General features: G+C 42.1%; 1 protein-coding gene across 2 annotated transcripts; it reads right to left on the bottom strand.

Annotated features, from left to right (window-relative positions):
- Positions 1–834: 834 nt before the first annotated feature.
- On the bottom strand, positions 835–16874 carry DDX3X (DEAD-box helicase 3 X-linked). 2 transcript variants are annotated; one of them, XM_044235778.1, is made up of 17 exons: positions 16695–16874; positions 13432–13489; positions 11827–11874; positions 9699–9831; positions 8596–8754; positions 8413–8512; positions 7869–8004; positions 6671–6756; positions 6106–6204; positions 5836–5996; positions 5288–5432; positions 5055–5199; positions 4678–4859; positions 4472–4589; positions 4073–4226; positions 3612–3748; positions 835–3407 (listed from the first exon to the last, which is right to left on the bottom strand). In XM_044235778.1, exons 1-17 carry the CDS (start codon positions 16737–16739, stop codon positions 3328–3330), a joined length of 1986 nt encoding a protein of 661 aa, XP_044091713.1. In that variant the 5' UTR covers positions 16740–16874; the 3' UTR covers positions 835–3327. The 2 variants fall into 2 exon arrangements, with proteins under 2 accessions (XP_044091713.1, XP_044091712.1); XM_044235777.1 differs by having other exon boundaries at positions 3612–3751; positions 16695–16873.
- Positions 16875–23266: the final 6392 nt, after the last annotated feature.

The following is a 23266-nucleotide window of genomic DNA, read 5'->3' on the forward strand; positions in this document are numbered from 1 at the left end:
TGCAAGTACTTTCCTACAATGCTCATGAAAAATTCTCAATCATACTGCAAAGAACTCCAAGAGAAACAAGGTGAATTAAGTATTTTCCCTAGGTTTAATCCTATCTGATTGCCAACACTTCACGTTTGACCCCCCAAACAAAATAGTCCTTTTGTATGGTTCAACCTCACTTCTCAGAATGAGGCTTATCCAGACCATCCGTTCCTTGGTAGTGGAGGGGCCTGCAGCTATGTAGAGTAATGGACGCCAGCAAAGAACGCAGAGGAAGGGTGCCCATGCCATCTCTATCACCCTGACCCCAAATACCCTTAGAAGTAGGTTCCATGCCCAACATGGGGCTTGAACTCACAACTGAGACTGAAACACGTGATCCACAGACTGAACCACCCAGGAGTTCCCCTTGCTCCCCCTGCACCAAATACATTCTTGATCCCAAAGTGTTAACCATCACTTAGATTACTAGTACTTTTGCTTCTAACCCAACTTCTTCCACTGTTCAAATGACCTTCTCATTAAATGCTTCAAAGAACAAAGAGATTCCCACCCATATTAAGCTGCTCAAAGCACAAACCAATTTGCAATACATACTGTACATCACTAAGGACCTCTTAGATTCCCACCTAGTCCAACAACTCTTTTTGGGGCCTTCATTGTTTATGACAAATACTTGTATCAGAGTAATTCTGTCTCCAAAAGGCATCTCCAAATTAGCACTGGACAGCAAACCAAAAAATATTTAAAAAAAAAATTACACCTTACAATTCTTCAGGCAAGAGCACAACTTTATTTTCACCTATAATAATAAACCACAATTGACAACAACAAAGGAGACTGTGCAGTTCAACTTTTTATTTTAATAAAATCAGAATATGCACAGCACATGCAGTGCTAGCATCTAAACTAATACAGTAAGCAATTACTAAAGCTACAGTGACTTGAAGTTCAATCTTTACATTCAGCAAGTTTAAATCCATTCTTATGTGATTTTTTGAAACCTTATTAACTGAAAATATTGCTTGCTGATACAACTTGCTCAAACGCTACCGCTGAATGTACAAGTCACTGAATATGCCAATACAACAAAGATAACCACATGTTTGAGGATTGCAATGTGCCAGACATTCACTGGAAAAAAAAAAATACACACAACTAAACAAAACTCACGCAACAAACATCTGAGAATCTGGACACTTCTTATCAGTGTTTTGAAGTGTATCATTAATATCTTAAGACAAGTGTATCAAAACCTTGGCATGATTTGGTTTCAAGTCGCCAATTTTGTTTTTACTAACATCAGAAAGTTATGGCTACACTGCCAATGCCGGGTCTGCTTAATTTGACTTAAGAGTTTAATATGACTTAACATTAAAAGCTCACACTACCCCGAAATATATAATTTCACGCATACGGTGACATTCAACATTCAAGTGCCAGTGTTTTTGTACTGTCTTTTGGTCAAGTTTCTTTAAACTTTCAAAGAATCACTTTTAGGCTTACAAAAATAAATATTTGTCAAAATGTTCAATAAATATTACATAAAACTAGCAGCAAAAAGTATCTAGAAATCTGTCGTGTGCAAATAGTTTTCTTCCCGACTATTATTCCCGTGGTCCCAAATAAATTTTAGAATCTAGTCCCATCCCCTTCCTAGACAAGCTGCGTTCAACAATCTCCAAGAGACAAAATAAGATTGGAAGTTTAAGGACACGCACACAAGACATATATATAAAATTCTCTGAATGTGCAATAAAAGAAGTACTTTGTAAAAAGTTATGGGCAAAATGTACAAGGGCCTAAACCTAGACTAATTGAAATAGCACCATAACAAATGACCTCAATACTGTCAAGTGCACCTACTTAATAAAAGTTTTAGAACAAGGCACAATACACTTGAAAATCTATTGCACTTTAGGAAATTTTTGCCGTCTTCCTATGCCACTGTAAAAAGATTGAGCGTTTTGATCACCGCATTCTGGCCACAAAATTAGCACAGAATTCAAAGTGGCAGAGGCATTTTAGTGGTGGACAATGCTCATCTTTGGCCAGATTTAGCATAAACAGACTATAAATACAATGGAAACCTATGCAACTAAAACTGACTACAACTGCACTGTAGAGCAGAATCGACACCTTGTGCAGTTATGTACATATTTCCAACCTGTGTGATCTCAAAAGATTTCAGTTTGTTACTCTTCTGGAGCCATTTTTACAAAGTCTATAGTAAGCCAGTTTAACATCTCAACGCAGCTTGAACAGAGTAATGTGAATCGGCATTTAAAATAAAGCCTGCTGCATTAATTCTTCCTGTTCATACCCTCTTGACCAAAAAACATCAACACTAGCATGCGTTATTAGACCAAAAATCACCCAGGGCCCCGAGGAGGGCTGGTCATTGCTGTGGTCAGCCATTCTACCATTTCAATTTCATTTATGGCAGGCATTTAAAAAGTCTAAGTAGATGAATTCTCCTAAAAACCTATTTCAAGTTATCAGACCTTTAAACTTTCCCTGTAATAATATGCCCACATTTGGCTAGCTCATAGTTAATGATCTGCCTAAACATTGAAAGAGGAATTGCTGTATTTACTTGCATTAACTTTGAAAACAGTGCTTTGAATGTATGCATGTATTCATACATCACCTCATCATGACTGGAATGGCTTGTTTAAAGACTATCAGGTTCTAAATACCTATCCAGGATAGAGTGAGCAAATCAGAACTTTAACTTAATACAGTTTGCCACATTAGAAACTAATTCCATTATTATGCTTCAAGACGTTTGTTGTTTTCCCCCAATCTGCAAGTATCAAAAAGCCCTAATGCAGGCTACCGCATAAGTTTTTTCCTTATAATATTTATGGATGAATCGATGATTCCTGTTAAGTTGTATCACACCTGTGTGCCAAGGTTTGATTTTAGCCCAAGTTCAGTAAATTTATTTTGTCAAAACAATTGATATCTTGAGCATTACTGAGCCAACAGGACATCAAAATAAAAAGTTGTCTAAAGTTAAAGGCACAGTACATTAACAAACAAATGATCCTCAGTCACAAAATTATAAATGCAGTTTGGGATGGGGGTTGGCGGGAGGGGAGTTAATCCAAACTACAGCAATGAAGTCTTCGAACCACCTTCTGAACAGGGCTGCTGATTGTTCCTTTCAATTCTTCATGTGACCTTGAGCTCCCTTAAAAAAAAAATTTCAGTGGAGAATCACAGCTGGTAATGTACTGCGAGTTCTTGAAGCTACACAAGGTATAGTCTGGCTAAGTTACATGTGGTTTCCATATTAGCTTGTTTGGCAGGGTGACCTACTGCAAAGCAGGTTCAGTTACCCCACCAGTCAACCCCCTGGGAGTTATAATTTCCTCCATATCCATCACTGTTGTAAAAGCCTCCATAGCCACCTAATGAGAGATTTAAAAAAAGAAAGAGACAAATTAATTAAGTCAGCCACTGTTAAATCTTTCCCTTCTTTAAATACTTTGATGTCACATTACTAAAAACAATCTATAGGGCAGAACTTCCCCCAGTGTTTTTAATTATGCTCTGAAAAGAGGACTACAAGGAAGAACCCCTTCCCAAAGACAGGTTAAAAAAGTCACATTTACCTCCACCAAACCCTCTGCTGCTGCCGTGGCCGCCGCCTCCACTGCGGCTGCTGCTTGCGCGGCTGCTGCTGAAGCTGGAACTGCTGGCACCGCTGCTTTGTCGATAGTCTCGGGCACCGAATCCTCCACTGAATCTGCTACTGCAACAACAAGGTGTGTTGGTGGTTCTCGGGAAGATGCAATTCCACCAAATAACCCAGTTCTTGTTAACACTTTCCCGTGGTCAATTTCTGACTTTGCAATACCAAAGTTTCCCTATCCAGCCCTCTTTTCCCTAATAGTGATCATAAACGCTGTAGCGGCGAATGACTAGCTTTAACTCAGTGTCCTCTCTTCTAACACCCCTCACCCGAAGGATCCAGGCAACCTAAGAAACATGAAGCCCACTCAACTGAACATTGGAAGCGTGAACTGTGGACATGGCACCATCCCTCTCTTTATGCACCACCCACACGCCTTACCTCTTCGATCGTCCACGACTGCTTCCCTTGTAGTGGTGTTCATAAGCCATGTTTTCTAACCAAGATGGCACTTCTTGTTTAGCTTCAACAAGAAGATCCAACAAATCCTTGGTAATGTTTATATTCCTCTCATTAAAGAACGAGGTGGCAAGGCCTAAACCAGTTCCAAAAAGTACATAAATTAAGGTCATCCACTGAAACGTAGTATTCTTACTTTCCTATACAGCATCTTAAGTAGAATACCATGCAAAGAGAGAACTAGTTATTTGTATTGCGGAGACAGGTTTTAACCACATTCCTTAGAAACAAATTTCTTAGATCTAAGGTCCTAGAGAGTTCTTGGCTGCACATATCCCACTGAAAAACCACCACCAGACCATCAAGTAACTGAACACTTACCAAGGTTCCCTACACGTCCTGTACGGCCAATGCGATGTACATATTCTTCAATATCACTTGGCAAGTCAAAATTGATAACATGTTTCACATTTGAAATATCCAGTCCTCTTGCTGCTACCTAGAAAATAACTTTTGTTATATATGGCGCACTTCAAGCCAAACACTGAACATGCTGAACTTGAAAATAAGAACTGTCTTATACATACTGCTGTAGCCACTAGAATTGGGCTTTTTCCTGAGCGGAACTGGTGAAGGGCCTCTTCTCTATCTCTCTGAGATCGGTCTCCATGGATACTGGTACAAGCATATCCTTCATGGTACAAGAAATCTTCCAGAGAATCTGCACCCTTTTTGGTCTCCACAAACACTAAGGTCAGTGAATCCTTGCCTGATTGTGAAAAATTACCGGATTTTTGTCACTAACAGTGACTTAGTTCTCTTTACATTTAGTAAACATGCAAAGACAGGCAAATAAAAAAGACTTTTAACCAATGTTCTGAATGGGGAGGAAAACCAGTTAAGGCAATCCAAATGGACTCTCATCACCTAAGCCACCAATGTGATGCTGACATGGTCATTTTACCTGTTGCGTTTAGAAGATCAAGCAAAAATGACCGTTTATCGGACTCTTCCACCCAAACGACTTTCTGTGTAATATTCTCAGAGGTAGAGCCAACTCTTCCTACAGCTAAAAAGATATACTCATCCAAGAAATCACGGGCCAGCATCTGAAAAAAATAAAAAAGTTTATTATCTACTGAGATTCCCAAGTAGTACAAATTCCCAAGTAGTAAAAGCAGCAGCATCAAACAATACCTGTATTTCCTTAGGGAAAGTAGCACTAAACATCATAGTGTGGCGGACACCCTTTGGTGGCATAGTATCTTGTTCAACTATCCTACGTATCTGAGGTTCAAAACCCATATCCAACATCCTATCAGCTTCATCTAACACCAAGTATCTGCCAAAAAAAAAAAAAATTTCAGTTTAGAATTTGAAAAAAGATAGTTTTAGTATAGCTGTTATCATAATAAGAGTTTGATATAAATTCCTCACACTGCATGATCAGACTTGTGTACAGGAGACCTAGCCCAGGATTTGTGCCATCATTCACAAGCATACAGCAAGACCAGCTCTTACTACTTTTCACTCTCCCAATCTGGTTATTCTCAGCCTCTACTAAAAAAAGGTCCTTGATCTTTCAACATTAAAATTACAAACAGCCAACTTCTTATATAAGTTAGAGGACTAAAAACCATTTCTCAATCTTAAAATGCCAACCATTACTACTTATTACTTCTACAAAACAAGTGGCCCGTAATTTAAAAAATTATTACATCTTATGCACTTAAAAATCAACATACTTGCAAAAGTCTAATCCAATCTTTCCTCTTTCCATCATATCCACTAGACGACCTGGAGTAGCTACTAACAAGTGGCATCCACGCTCTAAGTCTCGGATCTGTTGACCAATATCAGCACCACCATAAACCACGCAAGGTCGAACTCTGGATCGGTATGAAAACTGTAAGCAAAGAAATTTTATCAACTTCAAGGCCAACACTTTTACATGGTCTTAAAACATTTCATTAGAATCAATAGGAAAGCCAATAATCCCTCAAATGCATACTTACTTTCCTGGCTTCCTCATATATCTGTACTGCCAATTCTCTAGTTGGTGCTAATACCAAGGAGATTGGGTATTGCTTGCGACGCCCATACCTTCCATTTTCCTAAGAAATAATTTAAGTTAATAAACTCTTTAACATCCTTTTTAAAGAAGACCCGTTACAACAGAATTCCCTTCAGTAATTTATAGATTACACTTGAAAATTCCTTTTCATTCAGTAATTTGAAGTGGGAAGTTTTTTATAAAGAGCTCTCATACAGAAAGTTCTCTCAACATCTACCAACAAAAGTTCTAACAGTAATGTCCCATTGGGTCTGCCTTCTGCTCAGGTCATGATCCTGGGTCCTAGAATCGAGCCCTGGGTAGGGCTCAGTGGTGAGCCTGCTGCTTCTCCTCCTCCCCAGCTTGTGCTCTCTAAATAAAATCTTAAAAAAACAGTAATGATGGTGATCCATTTAGGGGCACCTGGCTGGCTTGGTAGAGCACACAGTTCTTGACCTCAGGGTGGTGAGTTCAAGCCCCACACTGGGCAGAGCTTACTTTAAAATAAAGTCCCATTTAATATTTACCTTCATGGCCCTCAAAGCCTCTCCTGGACCATCTGCATAAATCTGACTCAAGATGGGTAAGAGAAACGCTGCAGTTTTTCCAGACCCTGTTTAAGGGAAAGCATATTCTGATTCAACCACAGAAAAACCTGATTATTTTTTAACTGCCCTATTACTAGTTAATTAGTAATTAACTAGTAATTACTAGTTAATTTATTACTAGTTATTTATAATTACTATTTAATTTATGCCCAAATGAATTTTCTAAAAATTAACACCTAAGTTAAAAATACCAAGAAGTGACTTCTTTGAGCCATCTGTAACAGGAGTCAGCAAAAGACCCAGCCTATCTTTGTAAATAAAGTTTTACTGGAACACAGCCACACCAAATTTACATACCGTCTATAAGTGCTTTCGTACTACATAGCAAAAATGAGTTGACTGGAAACGAAGACCATATGGCCCAAAAAACCAAAAATGTTTATTTTGTTCCCTTACAGAGGAAGTACACCACAAACATCAATAACAAAGTAGTATTTGCTTCTTTGCACTTGTGTGTGTAAAGAGAACAGCAATTTTCACTCAGAAGTGATGTCAATTTCAATTTCTAACACTTCCTTATAGGTACTATAGATATTGATGGTATATAAAGGATAACATTCTCACTCTTCTATAGTGAAGAAAAAATACCTAATGATTAATATATTTTTAATGGGTGGGGGATTTGCCACCCTCTTTCATATTGGTCAAACTCACCAATATAACAAAGCTTGTACTCAATTCAGAGGCTCTACCCCCATTCCCAAAAGATGGGAGGTGCTCCTTTTCCATGAAGCCACCTTCCCCTTGGCCATATTCCTATGGATCACAGGCTATTCTAATCTGATCCTCCTTATTTCACATGTAATGTTACAGTGCTCATTTCCCACGAATGCATTAACAATAATCTATTCCTCTTGGAGCAGTAAGGGCTGAGGACTTTCTATAGGCCCTACGGTGAACACTGGAGATAACAAAATCAAAGATCTAAAACAAATACACCAGCCAGCTACTGCACACCTGTGTCAAAGTATACTGATGAGTCCCAGTATACATCTGGGACTCAAGCTTCCCCATGAAACTTATGTACCCCACTGTGGTTTTTTTGGTACTAGTTTTGTAAGAACAAACCCAGTTACAGTATTCTTGATAATTTTTTACTTTCATCAAGTAAACTTACCTGTTTGAGCACAAGCCATCAAGTCTCTTTTCTCTTTGATAATAGGAATAGCGTGCTTTTGCACTGGAGTTGGGCGAGTATAACGAGTAAGCTCAATGTTTCCCATAATAATTTCTCCCATCTCAACATCACTGAACTGTCAAAGAAATTCAATAGGGTTAAAATAGCTAGAAATGCTATCTAGCTTTACATTAAATCGGGGGTGGGGAGGGACCCTAATAGCTAATTTGTACTATACAGCTGCTTTATATGAAACGACATTACATTCTGAGAAAAATCAACTCCCAGGTTTAATATACATTGGAGAAATCTGGGTTCTTCCTATATTTGACCCATTTTCTATTTCCAATTATTAGTAATGGAGACACTGAACTCAATCTTTCCACAAACCAATGAGGCAGGTTTTTAATGTAACTAAAGACTTCCTGAAGTAGGTACAACTGGCATTTGCTTTTAGGAAGCCCACCTCATTTTGAGGTGCTGTGAAATGTGAAAAAGTTTACACTTCCCTCTGTGTCTTAAAAGGTCAAACACAAATACTTACACTTTCAATATGTGGAGGACAGTTGTTGCCTGTTGCCTCAACTGGAATGTCATCGTATTTCTCAAAGTTAATCCCAGTGTTTCCTCCAGAAAAGAGTTCCCTGAAATCAAAAGATTGGTAAGTCTACTTGCTATCCTAGCTAATGCGGCTTTATCACAATTAACACACATTTCAAAAACTTACTGTTCCAAGCGTTCACTTGGTGGGAGTGGTTTTGACCAATCATCTTCATCTGATTTGTCACACCAACGACTATTTCCACCACGTTCAAATTTGCCAAAACCACTTCTGTCACCACGGCTGCCGATGCCATCATAGTCACTCCGTCCACGATCATCAAACCTGAACAGCATAAGCAACTAATCAGAATCACATCATTTAACCACTATCAGATTCCCAGAACTACTCTAGAATCATACATACAGAGAAATTGAACTCCTCATTATGCTAACTTCAAGAATGTCAATTTTGCTTACTCTTACTTGACAAATAAGGCCTTTAAACTAATCAGATTGTGTTATTTACATACATCAAGTATGTATCCTTCTTGAGTTCTGTATTATACAGCCTACACAGGCCTCATACATGCTGAAATTAAGAACCGAGTCTTAAATATTTGTTATCAGCACGTAACTTACATTTTTATTTAAACTTCTCATCCAAATATATTTTAGTGGTAGGAAAAAGAAAATAGCACATCAAACCTCAATTGTCCCAGTTATATTAGGATGTCACTTATAAGGACAAACAATTCACCTGTGTGACAGACTTTGGATAAAAGGTAGAAAATAATCCTTACCTGAATTAAGATGTTTTTAGTTTTAGGCCTGTTTGCGAAAAATCAGGACACACAGGACTAACCACAGCTATTAGGCGCATGAGGTCAGTTCACCACTTGTGTAATCAAAAATATAAGGTGTTTAAAAATTGTCATAAAGAATATCCACAAAAAATCTCAACCACGTTAGGCCATTCACTAGACAAACTTTACTCCTTTACATATACATAAAACTAAAGAAATATAAAAGTAATCGATTTCAGTATGTCCAGGGGCACATTCTTATTCTCATCTAGTTTCTATACAAGAAGTTCAATTTAGTTAAGACCTCCTACATTTAGAAAAATAAGATTACACAAACTTAATGCTTAACATCCAAATAGGTGATCTACTGGGAAAAAAAACATGCTTAATGATCAGGGTACAAGAATGAGTACTTAACAAATTAAAGACCAATTCTTGAACTGCATACATATAAGACAAGAAGATCAGTAAAAAAATCACTTACCTTCCCCTTGATCCACTTCCACGATCACTAAAGAAACTAGATTTCCCTCTGGAATCACTACGAGATCCGAAACTGCTGTATGCATCCTTATCTTTACTAGAACTCCACCCTGAACTGTCTTTGTCGTAGAATCCTTCAATACAAAAAAAAAAAAAAAGAAGCAAACCCATTTTATTTTATTAAATAGAAATTTACAATACCTAGGTCTCTGAATTCAAAGCCTTCTAACTTGACCTCTGTGAACTGGAAGGACAATGGAAATATTCCTATTGTGGTAACAGAAGTGAACCAAGATTCAGAGCTGGTTTGTAATTGGCGCACAAAATTTTTAAATATTTTTAATACTACACCGTGCACTAAATCAAGCAGTTTGACAGTCTAAAAAGTGTTCTAAATGAATAAAATACCACCGCTAAAAAGGTCAATCACACTGCCTATAAAACAATTGTATGACCAGCACAGGCACAATTTAATTTCCACTTTATATGTGTGAACCCAGTTTACTAGAACAGCTGCCTTTGTTTCAATGTTTCCTAGAGGTGCTCTTTTTTTTTTTTTTTAAAGATTTTATTTATTTATTTGACAGAGAGAGATCACAAGTAGACAGAGAGGCAGGCAGAGAGAGAGAGGAGGAAGCAGGCTCCCCGCTGAGCAGAGAGCCCGATGCGGGACTCGATCCCAGGACCCTGAGATCATGACCTGAGCCGAAGGCAGCGGCTTAACCCACTGAGCCACCCAGGCGCCCCTAGAGGTGCTCTTTATTTAAGACATTCCTAAAGGTGTCAGATTACTTAATACATTATTTTCCAGATTCAATAGTAAAAAGTAGAACAATGCTCTGTTCACATGAAATGCATACGATCGGACAAGAATCAAGAATACCTAGAAAAAAGGAAAATCCTCATTCCTGCACACTGCTGGTGTGGACAAATTCTTAGGTACAACTATAAGCATTCAATAACTGGGAATGAGAAAGATATAAATTAGCCCAACAGGCAGAGGCTTTAAAGACAAGCAGTAGAGGATTTAAACTAGTTTCAGCAGCCCTTTATTAAATAGCTATCATTTACAAGTTACTTTCCTTCAGACTGGTGCCTTTACCATTAGCCAGCCAGGTGATCAACAGACTTCACTAGCAATAAAGAATTTTACATTTCTAAGATCTCTTTCAGTTCTAAAAGCTCTATACTATCTCCTCCCTTTGATCTCCAGTCACTGGGATGAATGAAGAGGGAAAAGCACTGAATATACACGAGGCCAATTCCAACTAGAACACTCTTAAGAATAAGAGAACCCACAACAATAAAGACAATGTACAGTAATTAGAACAATGATACGCTAATTAGATTATAATATGGATTTTATATCCATGTATTGCAGGGACAGTGCAGCTGATAAAGACTGCACATGCATATGGAAGAATGACAGTAAACCACAGGTTTCTGTGGACTTCACCCTTCTGATTCCGCCTTCATCATCTTCCTTCTTCTTAACCTTCACTCTTCCTCTGAATCTCAGATCACCTATTTTATGGAATATACAGACCCAGACAACTGTCCCATAATGAAGTATCAGTCTATCACTGTATTAACAAACACAATCAGAGAAGACCAGGTGTTGTTGACACATTAGACAAAACCTTTCAAACTAAAGCAGTTAAGGGCAAGGAGATGAATGAAACCAGAGGATCACTCCCAACTTACTGCGAGCCTGCCCAGTGCTATGATCTGTTTATAATCTGTTACCTATTATTCTGCAATAACCCATCTATCTTTTTTGACAGCTCTGCAAAACAGAAATAACTGGGTTATCACTATGCAATTTGTTTTACATAGTAGGGTGCCTACTCACCCTTTTCAAACTGAAATCATGATGTGAATGATCACAAACAATCACAAAGTACAACACTAGTAAGGTTGTACAAAACCATGTCCTTGGCCACAGAAGAATATGACATAGGAAATACAATTTTCCACTGCATGAGTTTAGATGAGTTTCCCCAAAGAGTGTTAAGTCCTAATATTTGAACCAAGCACCATGTTTACGGACTTCCCAAAGTGCCTCATTTTGCCCTAGGCTCTGACTTCTTAAAAACAAGAATTAGGTCTACCCAAGTTGCTCGACTTACCTTTAGCAGCTTCTCTGTTCCTTAAATGAGGAGGAATATAGCGTCCCTCTAAAAGAAAGAATATAAATTTAAATGCCAAAACTTCCAGTTAAAGCTTTTTACAAAAATTTGTGCAACTAAAAAATGGTCCTGGAACAAATTTTTTTAGTATCCAGCCACCCAGTCTCTTATTTGGAAATTGAGATGGGGAGAAAATGAATCTGCTTTTACTTTAAATGCATACTGCTTTTTAAGATCTGTAAGTGTGGCGGGGGGAGGGGGGGAGTTTGGTAAATAAAAATCTGACTTGGAACCTAATCACTGAAATCCAAAAATAAACATAGTTTGTCTCTAATGGTTAACATAACACAACTTTTTTTAAGGGCCTGCTATTATTTCAGAGAAAGGTCATAACAGACACTGTTAACAACATGTAAGTATTACAACCTCACAGACTACTATATAATAAATCATGTAATTAGACACTAAGTATTTTTATTTCCATCCTGGTTAAATTCCAAAAAATGGACGATATACATTAAGGAAAAACAGCAAAGGCAAAAAGGATTTCAAGAACTGGAGTTTTAACTTAGAGCTTGCTAAGCCTACAGTCAACTTGTTCTGTAGGCAGGCAAGAATACAGCCTAGACAATAGATGAGAAGGAAAAGCAAATAATGTATAATACCAGGTAAAGGAAAATCAACCTGCTCTATTGCTAAAGAACCTGCAACTTAACTTCCCTTTCTACTTTTGGGTTGAATTAAATATTAAGTATCTCTATTAGGCAGGATGATCAACTCTCTAAAGATCTTTACCTTGGCAAATAAAGTAGAATATAAAAAATACCAAGTAACTTTGTGCTCAGCAAGGCCCTTCTTGCCTAAAAATAAGGTCACGTCCTTTACCACCTAACACAGTGCTTGGGGGGAAAAAAAAAAAATGCTTTCACCCCCTACAGCCTATACTCATTTCCCCCCTCCTTTTCCGGGGCAGGTGAGTTAATAGGAAGAGACCTGACCAGAAGGAACCTGAAGCTGTCCTAGTGCCACATAATAAACCAATAATAAACCACCTACACCTTAATACTAATCTGTAACAAGTCTCAAAAAAGCAGAAACAAAAACTCTGAAAAAATGAAATAAAGCTTTTACATCTAATTTCTTTTCAAACAAGATGCAATTTAAAATCCTAACCACCACTCAAGATTGTTATAGCCTGTTAAGTCTCACGTTCTTCACAGGAAAGGGTTAACTGTAGCTGATGAACGTGAATGTTCCCTTTACTGAATTTAATTCTAGTAAATAGGGATAAACACATTCCCACCACCTCTAAGCTTGGCTCAAGATTCATAATGAACACCATCAAACACTTGCAAGGATAATGTGTGTTCTACCAAGTTTTTTTTAATGACCATTTACTAAAGAAAATGAGTCCCTTTCTTTTATTACCACAAGGCCACAATGTTATGATTATTAATTACACTACATAATTCTACGAACAGTGACTATATAATTCTTTCCACAGCAAAAAGTGGAGGGGAAATTCTTAAGCTTTAAATAAGTCCAAGAAAGCATTAAGTTATTAATGCTCTAACATTCAAGAAATTCATAAAACGGTTTACTTACTGCTTGCTGTACTTCCTCCACTCTGATTATCGGAAGAGTTCAGGTCTAGGCCAGCAAACTAGGAAAACAGAATTAAATGGTTAGCAGCCCGTGTGTTAAAATATTACACTAAGAAAAAACTAGTCCTGCCCTCCAGCACTAAGTAGCACTAGCTGCCCGGCCTGCTTCATGGGGCTGATGGGAAGCTCTTAAGGAGAATGTGAACTAAGAATGTGCTTTGAAGACTGTAAAATTCTAAGCAAACCCAAAATAACACTGTTTATACTACAGAAAGCAGGGCCCTAGGAGGCTGGTGTTATCCGGTAGAAACTGGGTCCAAACTTAAGTCATCCAATGAAAAATGGATTTCTCCCTGTAACATCTTCCATAGTAAAAGCCCCCAGAAATTATTTTAAAATGTCAAAAAGACAATGGATTCATCTTTACTCCAATCATATTTGACAAATGTTTCCAATGCCACCAACTTGAAATTATTTCCTACTTGAAATTATTTTAAGTCTACAGAGCACACCTGAAAAATAAACTAAAATTTTAACTATTTCTTAGTTCTTTCATCCCTAAATGTTGCACAATTGTTTTTAATTAGGGTAGCACTCCTGGGTGGCTCAGTGGTTCATGGGGGGTCTGCCTTCGGCTCAGGTCATCAGGTCATGATTCCCGTGGTCCTGCCACAGAGCTCCTCAATGGGCTCCCTGCTGGGCCAAAAGCCTGCTTCTCCCTCTCCCACCCCTCTTGCTCGTGTTCCCTCTCACTGTCCCTCTGCACCACCCCCCCAAAAATTCTTAAAAAACAAAACAGAAACTCTGAGGTAGGTTCTACCTATTTATTTTCCCATTTTCAAGATCTAGATTAAGTTCAGAAGATTTTGAACATAAATTGCATGTGACATTCAACACTTTAAGAGAACACATTTCACTACATTTAATCTCCACTTCTACTCATCCCCTTACACTGAAGGCAAAACCTCAACATTCTACAAAAAGACCTATGTTTTCTCATTCTTTTACCACTCAACAGAAACTACATGCAAGCAAAGGGGGGGGGCGGACTGCATGTGTCAAAAGGAACAGCTTAATTTAAGAAAGCCACAAAAAAACAAATCACACAATACTGATGCCACCTGTTTGCAAAGGTGACGTTAAGTATTCTGTTAAAAGCTCCAGATTGATACTGTCAAATTGCAAGCATTATCAATGGAGTCACTGAAAATTGGAAGATTTTATTTTTTATGTGACAGACACGGAGAGAGATCATGAGTGGGGGGGGGCTCCCTGCTGAGCAGAGCGCAAGACCCTGAGATCACACCCTGAGCAAAGGCAGAGGCTTAACCCACTGAACCATCCCAGCAAGATGCTAAATCTTAAAAAGAAACAAAGTATGGTAGGACTTGTAGGCACCTGGCTTCCATAGTTTGCATCAGCAAAAACGCTGACATGCTTTCTGTTAACAGATACTTTAAAGTCTAAAAAAAGAGAAAGTCTTTTTGCACTTGTGTTACAAGTTTAATTTTACACTGAGCAACAGGAACAGAAAATCCTTTTGTACCTGTGTTACAAGTTTTGTTCATTTTACACTGGGCAACAGGAACGATAAAGATCACGTTAAAGACTACTACAAACTCCCAGAATTACACTGCTTCATTCCTGCCTCTAATCTTTTTAAAACGGCACCACCGATATAGAAAATGTTAAAATTGGGGATAGCCTGTGCTCTTGACAAGATATTCTATGCGCTTCACTCAACAAAGGACGTGTCAGCAATTTGGAGAATCTAACTGATTCATTAAAGGGGGAAAAATGCTCCCAAAGAAACAGCATTAAATCTCTAAAAACATCACACGGGACTACATTAAAACCTACGATCAATTTGTGTCACTAAACTTCGTTTCAGGATTTCTCGGGCGTCCGTAGATAAACCGTTTACTTAAAGGATCCCACATCCCACCTAAAAGCTTATCGGAAGCACGGTGCTTCTGTTGCAGAGGGATGCAGACTTCCTGCCACCAAAGCCCATAACCCTCCTCCTCGCTCAGATCACACGTCCTCCTCTAATCTATCCCCAAAGCCTTAGAAGAGGAGATTCTGGTTAAGATGACAGACCCGGAGATCTGACCTATTTCACAATTTCACTGCACAGGCAGCAACAAGTCAACAACAAAGTGTTTATTTCCCTCAAGCTACATTCCGGGTATTTTTCCTCCGGCCGATTCCTGGATCAAACGTCACTGACACGGCAATGGTCATACAACCCGTGGTACCACCCAAAACAATGCCCGGCCCTCGCTAAATTGCCACGCACATACTATCTGGAGCGAGTAAGAAAAAGGGGCCACTCCAGGTCCCTAACCTCCCTGAGGTCTCCCCGCCGTGTTCAATCTCTATCTAGAGCCCAGCGCCACCGCGCACGCAGGGACCCATTACTCCCTCCCCTTCCCCCCACTCCTCCCCGAATCTTCTGCGTCACAAAACTTTCCACTCCGGAAACGCGGCCTCAGCGGCCGCGGCACCCTCCGTCCAATGGCCCCTGCGGAAACCTGGCTGAAGCGAAAAAGCCTAAGGAAGGAAGCCCGGGAGGAACAAGATGTCCATTTCATCCTCCTTTCCAGGCCCCTCGCCTGCCCGCGGCCCGCTCTCTCCCGCTAGTGGGCCCCAGCACCGCCCAGCCCCACACAAAGAAGGCCGCCGCCATTACCCCGAGCGAAGGCCACCCCCCCCCCGCGCTGCCCCCTCCCACATTCCAGGGCTGCGTCCCTCCTGCTCTCTCACACTCACACACAAATGCCGCTGCGCGGGTGCGCGCACACACACACCCCAACGCCGCCGGGTCTCTGGGACAGGAATCCAGGCCGCGCGCGCAAAGAGTCAAAAGCCCTAGAGACCAAAGGGGTCCCCAATCGCACACTGCCGCTCCACGCACCACCACCCCCACCACCACCCACGGGTCACTAACCAGTCGGGGTTCGCGCGTGCGCGTCCCCATGAAGGTGCTCGCACCCCCCTCCCCCTCCTCCCGCCTGCGCACGCACACACAAAAGCCGCCATTGTGCTCGGCCGGGGGACAATACCGCGGGCCAAGCCGGAGCCCCAGCCCGAGCGACGGCCATAACCAGCATTCCTGCCCGCTCCCCGTTCTTTCACAGCCCCGAAGCACTGACACTGGCCAGCTCGAGGCACGCAGGAAATGGGAACTAAGGGTGCCAGTTAGCGCTACGCCATAAGCCAAGTCAGGTCAGCAACCATCCCGGCAGACTCCTTGCAGCTCACCTGCTGGTCCAGCCCGAGCGCATTTTCCACCGCCACATGACTCATCCCTGAAGAGTACCGAGAACTCGGAGTCTTCCTCTGCTGATCGACTGTGTTTGATTCACCGCGAAGGCCCTCTCACGGGAGAACTGCGGCTCTGGAGCTCACGGCGCGGCCACGGATCTAATATACTCACTCGAAAGGCTGTACGTCAGCACGTAAGACGTAGGCCCTCCCTCTCACACCCGCACTCCTCCTGCCGCTGTGACTTCTGCCTAACTACTGCGAGCTCGTTTAGTCCAAACCTCGCGTGATTTTCTAATCAGTCCCGTCCCTGGCTTGGCGTCCTACCTTGGACCTCCGAGCGCCAAATGCTGTCCTAGTTCGCTTCAGCTTCAGTTGCCCTGTTCTCCGCTAATACCCTAGCTTGTCTTTGAGGTTTTGAAATCTCGCGATAACTCGTGTCCCGTTTTCCGCCTCCGAGGAGGTCTTTAAAATTTAACCTAGGCCTCTTCTTTTTCTCCCTATGCTCTCAGTTTTTTGCTATTTATTTCAGCCGAGCACTTGTTCTTGTTTCTGTCAGTCCTCCGACTTGGGAATGTCGGTAGATTTCTTCGAACTAATCAGCCCTTGTTCTTCCGCGGGCAGCCTCCCCGAAAACGGAGTTAGGCAGAAAAAAGCCCGAAGTCGGGAGGACGGCGGGTCACGTGACCGCAGGTGTTTATCGCGGTGGCCATTTTGTGGAGCTGGAAATCTTGGCCTTAATTGAGTGCTCGGAGGGCAGGGGGTTGGGGGAAGAGGGGACAGGAGAGGGAAGAGAGGCAGAGGAGGGAAGAAGGGGAAGAGGAGGAGGGGGGAAAGGAGGAGGAAGGAGGGAGGAATGGTGACCAGGGAGGGATGGGTAGCCGAGGGGATCTGGGGACAAGTCCTGATGGCCGGACACTTTAACTGCGCGGTTGCCTAGGCAGCGGGGGCGCCGCCTAGAAACGCAATAACCCCCTTCTGTTTCATCCCGCGACGCGAGCGCGCTCATGCGCGCGCCCCCGCCCCCCGCGGTGAGGAAACAATGAGACCATCAGGCGCTGAAGCTGAGCCGGTGTTTGTGGATCCTCCCGGGACCCCGGCCCTCCGTGGAAGCAACGGGCCTACATTAGGCCCTTAGTTTCCTCCCTCGGGGCGCTCAGCGACTCGGGGCCGGTGGCCTCCGGTGGCTCTGCTGCTTCTCTCAATTGGGGGTTGCGAACGGCTCTCCTAGAGAGTCGGCAGTGTTTGCGGCTGGGCGCAGTCGGGGCCTGCCGAAGAGAGTGCTACGGCGTTATCGGCTTGGGGTGGGAGTGACCCTCAGGCCACTGCAGTGGATGAGGAGTGGGAGGAAATGGGTTTCTGCCGTTGGAGGAACCCCTACTTGTGGCCCCCTCCGAAGCAGGCCACCCCTAGGTTCTTGCTTCAGTGCCACAGGCCGTTAAATAAAAGAAAATGTATTGACTGGTAGATCCTTGGCTTTAAACTTCGTTCTTACAAACGCTTCCCCCGGCCCGTCTAACCTTCAGACTAACAAATAACACACAGGGTTTTCCACCATCCCTCAAAAGGTCTTCTGCAGCCAGAATTCAAACAGCTAGTGTTCGTCGCATAAATTACCACGTTGCTTCTCTCCCTATCCGATTCTTAAAATTGAAACCGAAATTCTGAGATGGGAGATAATATAACATTTGTGTCCAGGCAAGTTGCTTAACTGCTTTGGTTCTCCCATTTCCTCATCTATAGAAGGAATTGAGTGGACTACATAACCCTGTAAAAAGATTCAGTTCCTTTTTATGACAACCGTTAACACCCCCTTTAACCGTGCTGAAATAACAAATCATAGCTAATATAACCTAAATACGAGAGCACACAATTTCCAAAAACGTGACTTAACTGTAGGATAAAAACAAAACGATTATAATAAAACAATGTACTTTAATATGTGCATCCTCCTGCACAAGGACACTTAAGTGGTGATAGACACCTGCCCAGTGCAGTCAACAAATGCAACTCAAGTAAGGGGTTCTAACAGCAGTGTTGCCATCAGTGACCTTTTCTAAAATGATGAACTCTTGGTAATGTTTGAAACAAAGCACTATTATCTTCTCTCAATTGTTGCAGTATTACCATTCTTGGAGAATTCAGTGTACATCGAAACTGGGCAAAAGGGGTGCCTGGGTGGCTCAGTCCTAAAGCGTCTGCCTTCAGCTCAGATCATGATCCTGGGGTTCTGGGATCAAGCCCTGCATAGAGCCCCACATCAGGCTCCCTGCTCAGTGGGAACCCTGCTTCCCTCTCTCCCACTCCCCCTGCTTGTGTCCCCTCTCTCACTCTCTCCCTCTCTCTGTCAAATAAAACCTTAAAAAAAAAAAAAGGCAAAAATACTCTTGTTTATATGTAGTGTTCCAGGCTTTATATCATGATGAACTCATTTTTCACTTATATGAATGTCCAGGGGATCAATTCTTAGCAGTATAGGACTGACCAACATTATAAAACATCTAGCTTGCCTGGCTCACTAAAATGCCAGTAGCCATGCTGGTCATTGTGACATCCAAAAATACAGATAACCACAATGCCCCCTTGAGAGCCATTAAGCTTAATGACCATTAGGGTCCCTTTCAGCCCTGAGATTCATGATTTCTCACAGAGCATTGGTGAGGTGTTTCTGCTTGATTTGGCTTCAGTCTCCTTTTATTTATTCTTATTATTTTTTAAGGTTTTGTTTATTTATTTTTTTTAAAGATTTTATTTATTTATTTGACAGAGAGAAAGATCACAAGCAGGCGGAGAGTCAGGCAGAGAGAGAGAGAGAGAGAAGCAGGCTCCCGCCAAGCAAAGAGCCCGATGTGGGGCTCGATCCCAGGACACTGAGATCATGACCTGAGCCGAAGGCAGCGGCTTAATCCACTGAGCCACCCAGGCGCCCCTGTTTACTTATTTTTGAGAGAGAGAGAGCTCCCGCAAGAGAGTGCATGAGCTGGGGGAGAGGCAGATGGAGAGGGAGAGTAGACTCCCAGGACGCTGGGATCATGACCTAAGCCAAAGGCAGGCGCTTAACTAATTGAGCCACCCAGGCGCCCCTCAGTTTCCTTTTAATATACAACAGGCTAAACATTCAAAATTAATGGTTCTGAGGGGCGCCTGGGTGGCCCAGTGGGTTAAGCCACTGCCTTCGGCTCAGGTCATGATCCCAGGGTCCTGGGATTGAGTCCCGCATTGGGCTCTCTGCTCAGCAGGGAGCCTGCTTCCCTCTCTCTCTCTGCCTGCCTCTCCATCTACTTGTGATTTCTCTCTGTCAAATAAATACATAAAATCTTTAAAAAAAAAATTAATGGTTCTGAGAGTTCAAACTGCATGTAGCAACAATAGGATGTTCTGATATCCCTGGCTCCGGGCTTTATTTTACTTTCCAGTAGCGCCAAGGTAAAGGCTACTACCCTGGGAGTACCTAAAATAATTAAAATATACAGCACTTTCCTACTTTCAATTAACCCCTGCTCATAGGCATACTCAATTCAAACCACCAGGGGGTTTTGTTAATCAATATGTTATAATTGGAATATCAAATTGGAAAGGAAGAAGGGAAACATACAAAACTTTGTCTTCAAACACATTCCCTCTGAAAAAGAATGACGTGCACACTTGGGGTAGCTAAAAGAACCAACTTTCGCAGCATTCCAAAGGACTTTTCCACTAAGCAGTCATTTGCATATCTTCTCCACAGGGCAGTTATTTGCAAATTTTATCCGAAGTGACCTAAAAAGGGTTAGGAAAAGCTGAAACCAGGGAAACTTTTTTGCATTCTCACTTCCTTACATTCCCAGACAATCTTAAGCAGATGGCCCCTATTGAAGCAAATACACCTTTTGCACCATCCCATCCCCCAATCCCTGGAGGCAGCCGAGGAGACAAAACCCTACGAACTGCAGCTCCTGGAATCAACAGTTCAGACTGGGGGCAACGTACTTGACAGCTCAGGGCCTCAGTTCCCTCGTCTGTAAGGATAGAATGAAAATAGTTCATGTCTCGCGGCATCTGGATGGCTCAGTCAGGAGTGCGTGCGACTCTTGATCTTGGGCTCATGGCATTGAGCCCCATGTTGGGTGTAGTGATTACTAAATAAAGAAATAAATTTAAGACAGTAGTTTCTGTCTCAAAAGGTGGTTGGGGGCGCCTGGGTGGCTCAGTGGGTTAAAGCCTCTGCCTGCAGCTCAGGTCATAATCTCAGGGTCCTGGAATCGAGCCCCGCATCCGGCTCTCTGCGCAGCGAGGACTCTGCTTCCTCCTCTCTCTCTGCCTGACTCTCTGCCTACTTGTGATCTAAGTAAATAAATAAAATCTTTAAAAAAAAAAAAAAGGTGGTTGGGATTCAAGGGCTGGTACGTGAAAATGCTTTGCAAGGAGGGAGAGATTAGTACATGGTAGATTCGTGTCCACATACACTTGGCTCTCTCCCCATTGTCTCAGTTCCTTAGACAGAGAGTTCCTGTAGCACTCGGCTGCTTAAGCCAGTTACATTCACCGCGGTTGCGTCTGAACCCACAGACAAGAGGGAACTCGTCACACCCTAGGACTGCCCCATAGATGTTTGATGATGAGTAATTAGTGTAAATGCCCGCCTGGGGCAAGTTGTAATGTGGGGCACGTTAAGGGGTCTAAATCCATTATTTTGCTTCCGCAAGTCGTTTTAAGTAAATTTCATCACCATTCTCAAAGAAGGAGATAAACTGAAACCACATTTATTGTGGTGCAAAGAAACAATGTGGCCAAATAACCTAAAACCTTGCAGAAAGATAATCAGACTATTTTGCAGCTTGAAGAAAAGCGGTAGGGAAAGGGGTGCTAAGAGCTAGAAACCTCAGAGCCTTTAGTGAACCTTATAATTCTCAGTAGTTTTTCTGCAAGGTCCAGAGGAAAGGTCTGCCGGGTCCAACTGACCCACACTTCCCTTTAGTGTGGACAGGGACTAAAGTTCGAAGAGGGCGGGACTCCCCTGTAATCAGGATAATTACCAGGTATGGAGGTAAAAGCAGTGCCCACGGAGTCTCCTTTTATGTTTGAAAGTGTAATAGCCTTTTTGAGTTTCTGTTTGTTTCAGGCTCCCAATAAAGCAGGTTAGCTTCCCCTGCCAGCTAATTTACAGTACAGTTAACCCTTGAACAACAGGGGTTTGAACTGCACGGGTCATTTATTCTTGGGATTTTTACTGTACAGTACCGTAAACATATTTTCTTTTCCTTTTAATTTTTTTTTTTTTAAGTAAGCTCTATGCCCAGCGTGGGGCTGGACCTCACGACCCCGAGATCGAGTCACATGCTGTACTGACTGAGCCAGCCAGGCGTCCCTTTCTTATGATTTTCTTAGTAACATTTTCTTTTCTCTAGCTTGCTTTATTGTAAGAATTCCATATGTAATACATAAAACCTGTAAAATGTGTTAATCAACTGTTTATGTTATCGGAAAGGACTCCAGTCAAAAGTAAGCTATTAGTAGTCAAGTTTTGGGGGAGTCTAAAGTTGCACACGGATTTTCAGCTGGTCAGGAATCGGCGTCTCTAATCCCTGCATTGTTCCAGGGTCAACTGTGATTAGGAAGATGTGACTATGGAGGCTGATAAAAGTTTTAGAAGGAAGAGGAGACTTAGACTTTGGGAAGTTGCTCTACACCCTTATTCTCCAAGGGTGAGAAGAGCTGGTACATTCAAAACCAGGTATGTTTTAGGCAATTACTATATTCCCAAATAGCTAACCTGGCCTGGAATCCACTTTCCTCCCACAAAGATGGCAAGACGAAAAACCAAGTTACAGTGGAGGGTATCTTCGCTACCGCTAACATTGCTAAAAATATTTTCAAACAGAAAAACCCAGTGCACTCCTGCCTTCGTTCACGCAAGGTGACCAGGCAGTACAAGGGGTAAATATAGGGAAGCCTTGGGTAGAGGCTCTGAGCCACAGGGAACGGGATGGGGTGGGGGGCGGGGCGGGCAACAAGGTGGCCTTGCCTTGGGAGAGAAGAGGAGGACTCAGAAATAAACGAAAGGGGTCACATGCCTTCGAGATTCCACCCCACGACTTAGGTGGTGGCATCTTTAGCAGTCTTGCTCTCTCGGGTGATCCAGAACTTGGCCATACTCTCGCAGTCATCAGTCCTGTGCTGGAAATACACACTAGGTGCATTGTAAAACTCATTAATTCTTTCCCATACCCCTTCCTACTTGGAGATTATTACTGTCGTCTTACAGACCTTGGTGGGTGCTGGGTTTAATCATTTTTAAAGTGTTTTAGACCTTTTCAACATTTGAATTTTGATTTCTTTTAAAGACCTCTTGCTAGGGCAATCTATGAGATTGTGATTTAGAATAAGAAATAAATACTTGGTCTTTGACCCCCATTCCAGGCTCTGAGCTCTTAAAACCCTAGGCATTTCCTGGGAAGGGAGTGTGTGATAAAGGTCTTTTGTTACGTTAATAAGGTGACTTTTGGAAAGTGCCTAAGGATGGGGGCTGGTTGGCGGATTGGACCTATCAGTCCCACCCCAGCGACCTGGGAGGGGGCAGGGAGCTGGGG

This window comes from Neovison vison, chromosome X (genome assembly GCF_020171115.1).
Source record: "Neovison vison isolate M4711 chromosome X, ASM_NN_V1, whole genome shotgun sequence".
In the NCBI taxonomy this organism is placed as follows: Eukaryota; Metazoa; Chordata; class Mammalia; order Carnivora; family Mustelidae; genus Neogale; species Neogale vison.